Here is a 9,687-nt window from a genome sequence, read left to right as displayed (position 1 = left end):
GAGTCTGAAGCCCCTGATTAAATCTGGAAAAAGGAAAATGCTGACTGGGACAGCTGTGTTTGTCATTAAGTGATAATAAGCACTAGAAAGCAGGGGGTAGAGAAAGAGGGAGTGTCAGGGTGGCTGGTAGCCAAACAGCAACATGCTGTACTGAATACCAGAGAGAGAGTGGTTCTTCATCTTAATGCAGGTAATTCTTTGCTGGTTTTGTTTTGTGTGTTTTAAACTACCCTGATAGTGTAGGGTTTCAGCAGCATTGGAATAATTAATTTGTTCAGCAGATTCTCTGTCTATTTCTCACGTTTACCAGCCATACTAAGCCTCAGAAAGAATATTTGTTCAATCCAGGATGCTGTAAATCTCTGGCTGAAAGGTAAAGTCTTTCTTCTTCAGCTGCAAAATGGGAAAATGAGGTAGAAAGACCTTGCAGTTGAGTGTGGATCCTTTTGCACTTGTGTTGGTCCTTACTCATATTAGATTAGGTCAGAAAATGATCAAAGCAAGTGTTTACAATATTTCTGTTTAAATTCTGTCATTTTTGTTAATTCCTTCCTGCTTTAGATTGGACACGTTATTATATTGCCACGTGTATGTGAATTCTGTTAAGATTAGGGACTTGAGTATTTTGGGCACAATCTCTCTCTTTTTTTCCTTTCCCAAGATGAGATGTTATGTAAACTGTCTTTAAACACATGTTGAGTCAATTTAACCACTGCCTGACAGGGAATGAGTAAGTATAATCAAAGGTAGAGACTATCCAGTTGAGGTCTGTGTGTGGTCAAAAGGTGAGTAGGGATGGAGTTTAAGTGTCTTGAATGAGGAAAGTCTTTAAAAACAATGTGCTTGATTTGGTCAGGTTTACTTAAACAACAAAGAACCCCACGCTGCTTTATACTGAAACTTTTCAGTGGGTGGACAGCCACTAGAAATCCTGTAGTCTTTAATAGTTAATGCTAACTGAAACAGAATATTCCTCCAAATAATTTTGAATATTATCAGTCCAATTCTTTTTTAATATCATGCACTGCATTAGCAAAAAACCCTACTCTTCTATTATGCAAGAAAGGAAGCAAGCAAGGAAAAAAAAAATTTCAAATGCCAAAGGGTTCTTTTTTTTATTACCACAAACATTTCAAATGGAGACGCTAACCTTCCCATTCCCACATGTAAGCTACTATCTGCTATAGTCTGTGAAATGATCACGTTGTCCAGTGAGTCATATTGATTGATGATCTTCTTTCTGCGTATGAACTTTCAGCATGAGAAGACGTTTCATTTCACTTAAGCAAATGATTTCTTTATTAGCAAGCAAAACCTTCTTTCCCAAAATGAATTTTAAATTGAAAATGTCCCAAGCAATACTGAGCAGCTTCCATTTAGCTATTTTCCCTGTTTTTGAAAATAAGCATCACAGGAGCCTAATTGTTTGATTAAGAATAAATGAAAACTGACTTCTGCTTGAAACTACCCTGTAGCCTAACTGTAAACATCTGCCTTTGGTCTTCACGCTGTAGTTGTTAGTGCAACAGTATTATTAGAATGTATTTGCATATTAAAGAGGTGGGTTAGAGTCATAGTCCAAAGGAAATTATGTCTTGAAATTGCCTTAAGAGCAGGGCTTTGTTTTCTTGCTGAAACAAGCTGTTCAGCTGCTGTTGCAGGAGGCTGGAGCCCATTGGGGTGGATGTTCGATCCATTATTCATGATTTTAGAAGAGCAGATTATGGTGAGAGGGGGAAATCATTCTTCACCACCCAAAGAAAGGCGAGTGATCAGGCAAGAGTCGCCATTGTGGAGTAAATGCCTGGTACAAATCAAATGATTAATATGGTGAGGCCTGAAAGCCAGTATAAAATACAACAAATAATTTTTCATTTGGTGAATTTTACCCTTTCAACCAGTGGAACGGCTATTAAAAAAAATGTAGCTTCCTTGAAGCAGACTGCAGAGTCCTCATATTTATTGGGAGATAATAAGACATTCTAGAGAAGAAAAAAATAATTCTTTCAAAGGACCAAATGCATCTTATTGCAGTGTTTGATACCAGATGTTCTGAAATTGAGCTGGATTTCCTATCAGATTCTGATTATTCAGTGGCAGGGTATCGTTTCTGCACTTACCTGCGTGTGTATCACCTAAGGCAAAAGTACTCATCTTTGTAATTTACATTTGGATTCTGTGATTATTTTCATGCACAGCCTTTAAGAACTCACAAATTTTTTTGTATGTACAAAATTTCAGTTCCTCACATTCTATGGAAAAAGAATCGCTAGTTTGATTTAACTTAAAAGGAACAATTTGTCACCAGAGAATTAGACTAAAAGCAGGTATGGCAGGAAAGATGAGAGCGTGTCTTCAGAATAAAGTTTTCCATAAAATAGTAGTAGATGAGAAGAATTCACGCTGAGCAATAATTTCTTCTAGGCTATTCTTAATCTGCCCATCCATTTTTCTTCCCTGTTGTGCTCATAAGAAATATAAAGCAGCTCTATTACTGTGAATTAATTTCTGGATTAAGTGTGAACCAGTCAGATACAGTGATGTTCAAGTTAGGCAAGGTCACTTTACCACTTGCTTTGTATCAAATCTTCAGTCTGGATCCATTCTGGACATGTGAGAATTTTGATCTGTATCTTGGATATTCTATTTCTAGATGGTTTTAGAGACTGTTTTTATTCCTTGCAACTTTCATAATTCCCCTTGAGAGCTCTTCAGCTGGGTGGCTTTCATAGGAGCTCCCAGACGTGCACTGAAAATTTGCACATCCTTTTCTTCTGCCCTAATTTAAGATTTTGTTTTCCAAGAAAGGAAACAGTGGATGTTTCCTACACTGTGATTTTTCTTCATTAAAAATAAAAAGAAAAAAAGAAAAAAAAATATAGGCACCAGAGCATATAGAAAGTTGCATTTCTTAGTATCCACTGTTTCCCCAATTGAAAGTCATGGGAAGAAGAAAGACAAGCTGGAGTTGACTGTATTCCTTCCCACCAAGATTAGGGGCAGCAAGAATAATTTACTTTGATGAATTGTGTTCTTTCTTGCTATGCAGTGTTCCCTAAAGATTGACCATATAATGACTTAAAAGACCCTTTATGATGTAAATCTGGATATCTAGACCCTAAATGAAGTCTGTATACTATCCATACAATGAGATGGATTTACAAAGACTGAGAGCAAAGTGGTTTTGTGTTTCATAGAACCGGAGACTGTTTGTATAAGCACAGGGAAATAACCACACAGTATCTGTTGTGCACTTGCAAATGGAATATGGATCATATATTTTTAAATGGAGGAGGATAAGAGTACATCTTCAGAAGAAGCCTCATTAGGATTCATTTAGATGTGTATTGCATGTCAAAAGTAATACAAAAGGCACTGAAAGTTCCTATCAAGTCTGCTTCATTGTACGCAAGCAATGATTAGCTGTGAAGTGTAAAAAAAGTAGTTCTTTTTGGACTGTGTGGTCTAAAGCATTGTAAGATGGCAGCAGGTGAGCAGCATAAAATGCTCTTCAGTCTTCCTTGCAGTTGTACACAAATACTGCCGAGCATCTTTCTACCCTGCCTCCCCAGGCCTTAAGGTGCTCCATCCATTTTGAAGAATGGTCTCAAAGAATGATTTTGTGGAATCCAGTGTTCATGGTTGTTGCATATAATTCAATTCAGAGACAAACAGAGGTTTGAATTAGATATGCTAAAATAGCGAAATCATACAAATAAAACCAAGCCATACCTCATGGTAATCATAGTAAACCAGTCAGCGGAAATGTGGAATGTATGAGCCAGAAAGTAGCTTGAAAAGCCTTCAACTTGCCAAGAGATGCAGGAAGGTGTTGGTGGAATGAGCTGTGGTGGTGACCCCCAAACCGTGGATGATGTTGAATGTCCTCTTGTGGTAAAGACAGCGGCATCGATTAGCTTGTTCGGGAGAAATACCAGGTGAGACAAGATGGCTTAGCAGAAGGACTTCGTCCCACCTGTCTGGGATGACAAGAGTGGAAGTAGGCGTGGAAAAACGATAACTGGGTTTTATTGGGAAACTTTTGATTGTTGTGGAGCTGCAGAAGTGCAAGTGTATCTGTGATCCTGTGATGGAGTAGTGTTAGCCTGTAGTTCCTACTGTAGTGTGTTTCTGTGTCTTGTAGTGAGTTTGTGTCTGCTACTGTGGTGTCAGTATGTTGTGTGGTGGCCCTCACATTCAGAGCATTTTCTGAATATTCTATATTCCTCCCATAGCACAATCATTACAGAGAAAAAGGAGACAAAGAATGGAAGTTGGTAGGATATCAACTTCTGTGTTGATTTTGTAGCAGCGTTGTTTTCCAAAACAAAACAAAGCTACAGTTGTGCCACAGGCTGCACCCAGCTGATTATACAGAGCATAAAAGCATCTACCAATGCACTGTCAGGTGCCTGAGCTGCATATACAAAAATCACTTGATGCATTTTTATGTATCCTTCATTTATTATCTAGACATTTAGCAGTAATCCATTAGGCCCTTAAGCAGCCTTATCTCCCTTGATTTGAGCAGTACTAATTCCACTGCTTCTAATAGACATGACATTATGTGAAATGATAGGCTATGAAGAGCCCTCTGGTTGCGCTGGAAGAATGTTGTGCAGCTCTGCAGTCATGCATTAACTGCTTTTCAACACATTTACCACTTATAAAAATATACTTAAACAGGTAAAGCAATTGTAAAAGGATTTACACTCTTAGGTGTGCATGTAATAGTGTATTTGCCTTTATGATGCATTTAACCTCTTCCTGGTAATTTCAGATGCTATCACGTAATCCTACTGATCCTGTAGCAAATGGTTGTTCATTAGAGAACACAGAAGTGAATAGTGAACAAGTCAAACCTTACCTTCCCAATAAAAGCTCTTGCTGCTCTGGTTCAGTTTCTAATTTCAGGTGTCCAAAGACAAATTACCTTTCTAGCTGCCAAAATATGAAGTCCTATGACTGTAGAGAGAGTCACACTAAGATCGGTTATACTTCATGTATATTTTAAATTAACAGCATATGAGGTTTTTACAAGAATTGTGCTGTTTTCATTTCTTGAGGCATGCTATAAGGTATTCTTACATGAATATTACCCATGGGAGGGAGTTGCCATGTCTTAATTGTTTCTGTCAGATAGGCTCGGCACAGTTCTAACTGATTTGGAATTCACAGAAAGAAGGAACACACATTTATAAAGTTATACCTGAATAAACTAGATACGCTGGTTCTTCTTTACCACATACGTAGCAAGTGGGTGACACTGTTAATGTGTCAGCTCACTTTTGGTCACCTTCTGATGACTTTTTGAATGCTGATAGTGGTGCTTCTTCACATACAACACAGACATGCACAAGTCAATGAGGGTATCATAGAAGGCTTGGGTTGGAAGTGAGCTTAGAGATCATTCAGTTTCAGCTCCCTGCTCTGGGTGGGGTTACCAACCACTAAATGAGGCACTACATCAATTGTCCAGTGGAAAAAGAACTGAGAGGGCTCAGAAAGTAAACGTGACTTCTGTTCCTCACCAGAAAAGAGTTTTTTCCCTAGAGGAGGAGAGGGACATCTGCTCTGCAGATGAATACTTTCAGAATAATGAAAACTGCCCTGGTAGGGCTGCCACAGCAGCAGTGGCTGAATTTACTCTTCAAGAAGGGAGAGGAGAAGGGACACGGTGCTGGAGAGGGGGATAATTCAGCCTCTGATAGTGGTCTTAGAGCCAGCTTTAAGGCCTTGCAGCTGCTGAGGCTGCAGCCTGCTGGACACTGGCCAGCAGAGAATTTGCAATTGTGCTTTGAAACCTGAGGGGATCTCTTCTCTGAGTGTGTCTTTACTCAGAGGAGCAGGTATTTGGTGGCAGAGTGTTTTCTGCGGTGGCACTGTGGGTACATGCAGAGAGCCTGGCTGAGCTGCACACCAATGCAGGCAAAGCATCCAAAGCAAGAGGGACAAAATGGAGGACACAGAAAGTGCTGATCAGGAATCCAGGTACCACATGATTAATTGGTGCAGCAGAAATAGCAAGGTCTGTGACTCTACCTTCTTGGGTCTTTATTTTTGAATTAAGTAACTGTCAGGAGCAAAGTGGATGGGGTGCCAAATTTATATTCAAAGTAAAATTGAAATCACCTGGATTAAAAAAGCGTTTGACCTAAAAGAGAGATCCTTAAGCATAACGGTCACATCTCAGGCTCACCTAACTTGTCACCGTGACATTTGTGGAGCAAAAATTGCAGAAATTAAGTCGACTTGTGCAGAGAGCTGTTCTGTGTCTGAAGAAAGGAACTTTATATGTTCAATTGCTTTAATAAATGCTATCCCGTTAACTGTCTAATCAGAAGTACTGCAAATGAATAAATAGTAAGGTGCAAAATGTGTACGTTAGATACATCTTCTGCAGAGATGTTAAAATTCAATAGCTCTGGTTATCGTAGTAATATATGCTTCCAAATGTGGAATCCTGGAGATATGAACTGGCCTGGCAGATGGTATTCATGGTGAGCTGTTTCACTTCCTTGTGCTGTCCTAGAGCAGAGGCCTAAAGAAAGGAATGCTACAGGCGGCACCAGCATCTCAGTTTCGGCTTTTGTAAGAAGCCACATGGGACATTTCCACACACACTTAGGACATTGTTCTTTATTTGCACACCGTACTTTGGTTTTAACTGTTGATAACCACGAGTTGTGCAGATGTCTGTCCTCCGGTTCTTCTCTTTTTTCCTTTTTTTTCCCACAACCGAAACCCATTTTCCACTAAACCCATCCCTTTGTCCTGCTGATCAGCTGAGGGGTTCCCATGTTTTACCTGTACAGAGTGTATCGATACAGGAGCTTCAGGCTCAGCTTGAGCAGGAGACAAGACTTCACCAGGAGGAGCAAGAAAAGTTTACAGAAAAGATCATTCAGGTAAATACAAAACCCGGCTGCTGGGAGATGTGTAGCCATGACGTGTGGCGTGGACCATGCTGTCCTGGTAGAGCCTTGTTGAGCTCCCTGGGAGAGCTTGGATGCTGGGGAAATGCAAGCACTAACTTCTTTTGCTAATTTCAATCTGTTTTCTCCGATTGTTGAAGAGGAATTTTGTCTTCCTGTGTGTAGACTGTAATAGAAAGAGCCCATGGCACCGGCCAAAATTGAGCTGCAAGGGGGTACCCTGCCAGATGGCCTCCTCAACAGAGGAGTGGGAGTTGAGGCAGGTACATGGAATAGTGCAGAATAGGTTATATCAGCCCTGTGAGCTCTCAGTGAGGACATGAAGGGTGCATTTGATCTCTGGGAGCATGTTGGGTTCTGTGCATTATTCAGTCCAAAGGAAAAACAGCTTTTCTCTGAAGCTGGAGGAGTTGTTGTACTTTAGTAACTGGGACACAAAACAGGATCTTTTGTATCCCTCAGTTTCTAACCTCTTATTTTTAATTGGTGAACAAATTGTATTTCGTTATATGGGTTTCCCTGCTTTTTTTGAAGGCTGGAACATATGAGCTAATCCTTTTGTGATCTCTAGCTCCTAAAGCAAAACAAACAACTGTTATTCATTTTTGCAGGCTGTTTGCCTCTTAAAAGAAGTTTTCTTTTCACATTTACTCACAGACTAAATTCAGCACAAGCTGCATAATATTAAGTATTTATCCTTGTGCCAGCTAATCTCATTATGCCCAAGTGGCGTATCTCATTTTTCATAAGTAGCTTTACTTTTTGGTTGATCTCAATAGGAGCTTCTTCGTGGAGGCTTTTGAAGGCAACCCGTAAATTGATTTCCTTCCTAGTTGCCACAGCCATGAATGCTCAAAGTTATTTACTTTTGCAGTATCTATCCACTGAAAAAGTACAAAAATATTCTGCTATCTCCGCTATGACTTTCTGCAAGAATCTGTGACTACATGGATTTAGATCATAACAGCTAGTAAAAATCAAAGATAACCATTCATGTTTTCAGCTAGTAGAAACAGAATAATAAAAATATCTCCTGTATTCTTTATTTTTTTTTTCCCTCCAGATTATGGCCATCCTGTTGATAATATTCCTTTTTTTTTTTTTAATCATCTTCCAGGACTTCTGGTGGAAATGACTCATAGATCTTTGCTGTATTTAACCATAGCTTCATTTGCTGGAAGAAATTGCATCAGCACAAAATCTGTTCATTTATTCCCTTAAAAATTAAATACAAAAGAAAGAACTCATTTTTTCTCTCACTTTTTTTTTTATGCAGTCTTTAATAACATTACACTGGTGTGTGGTAGCAGTGTATTGTCCCCATGAGTGTCATCAGGAGTTGCATGTATGTTTTTTGGGCTATTTATCTAATATTGTTTCAGACTACTTTTAAGATGCATATTAAATCCATATGAGTTAGTAACTGCTGTGAATAATTTAATCAGGAATATTTTAACAAACCTTATAGTTCCTTAAGGAATTATTTACTTATCAGTTTTTGTTATAAAGTCTTCCAAATCATCTAGATCAATGTTATGGATGTATTAATGCATAGTTGTGTAGATGTTGTAAATTTGTGTTATGCCAGAGTGCATAAGGGCAGGAGAGTCCTTAGTAAACAATCTGGTATGGAACAGTAGCACCTGAAGGTTGCCATGAAAACCAAGCATGTATTTGTTAGCAGTACTAAGAGCTAGGGGCTCCAGAAGAAGAATCCACAAGGCATTCTTCATCCTCATGTGTTGTTTCTTGCAGTGTATGTTACTTAAATCATTACGGTCATTAGTTCACTTTGGCTTTCACAGTTTTCATCTATGGACCTGGTCAGGCAAGGGAAAAGCTCTTCTGCAAAATGGAATCTTGTAGAAACTGGCATCTGTAAGCAGTAGCTCTGTACCCCTTTTCTGACTTACCTTTCTTGGTGAATCAGAACAACAGCTTGGTTGAATGGGAAAGGCCATCTCTTCCGTGTAGAAGAGATCTTTTATAGCAAACCTACACAAGTGTTATGGGGCCAATGACGTGTAATGGCTTGATTCTGATGTATTGAGGGAGAAGTCACATTTAAAGAATATTGTTTCAGATTGGCTTGTGTTGAGCGAGATGTAATGATATGTTAGCTTCGAACAGTGATCTTTTCCTGGAACAGGCTGCCCAGGGAGGTGGTGGAGTCTCCTTCTCTGGAGATATTTAAGACCCACCTGGACGCCTACCTGTGTGACATGGTGTAGGGAGCCTGCTTTGGCAGGGGGGTTGGACTCGATGATCTCTAGAGGTCCCTTCCAACCCCTACGATTCTGTGATTCTGTGATTCTGTGGTGCCTCTGGTACTGAAACTGAGACATATTGAAGGCCAAGCTGCAGCTGTCTCTTCAGTTTCTGCCTGTGTCCCTGACCTAGAAGTATTTGTTTTCTAGGTTCAGAGACGTCTGAGTATGAACTATGAGAAGCAAAGGACAAGGACCATTAGCTGTATCTGAGATACTGGATGCAGGTCTATGGGGAGCACTGCCCTTCTAGAAGGAGAAGGAGATGTATTCACAGAGGAAGGGATGAATCTGTGGCCAAGGAGATTAGGATAATATTTCAGGTTGTCTGAAGGGCAATTGCAGTCCCACCTAGAAATAGCTTCAAATACATTTAGCAGATGTGATGTATGTAGCACTTAGAGTGGTGCCTGTTCCGGGAATGTACAGCAGGGATACAATCAAGAGACGGAAGGAAATTTGATGGGTATAAAACCCTTAAGCAA

The 9,687-nt window shown here is 39.7% G+C and overlaps 1 protein-coding gene across 14 annotated transcripts in view; it reads left to right on the top strand.

Moving 5' to 3' along the window:
* MTCL1 (microtubule crosslinking factor 1) overlaps positions 1–9,687 on the top strand; it is a 96,183-nt gene that overhangs the window by 57,032 nt on the left and 29,464 nt on the right. For 10 of the 14 annotated variants that reach the window (XM_015855284.2, XM_032442644.1, XM_032442634.1 and 7 more), the window contains one exon: positions 6,816–6,908. The exons of the other annotated variants lie outside the window; for them this stretch is intronic. In XM_015855284.2, the coding sequence (XP_015710770.2) occupies positions 6,816–6,908 (93 nt within the window). The remainder of the gene's footprint in view (positions 1–6,815; positions 6,909–9,687) is intronic. 14 annotated transcript variants of the gene reach the window in all.

Source organism: Coturnix japonica, chromosome 2, assembly GCF_001577835.2.
Source record: "Coturnix japonica isolate 7356 chromosome 2, Coturnix japonica 2.1, whole genome shotgun sequence".
In the NCBI taxonomy this organism is placed as follows: domain Eukaryota; kingdom Metazoa; phylum Chordata; class Aves; order Galliformes; family Phasianidae; genus Coturnix; species Coturnix japonica.
The sequence above is the reverse complement of the archived record's forward strand: the minus strand, read 5'-3'. Positions and strand labels throughout refer to the sequence as shown.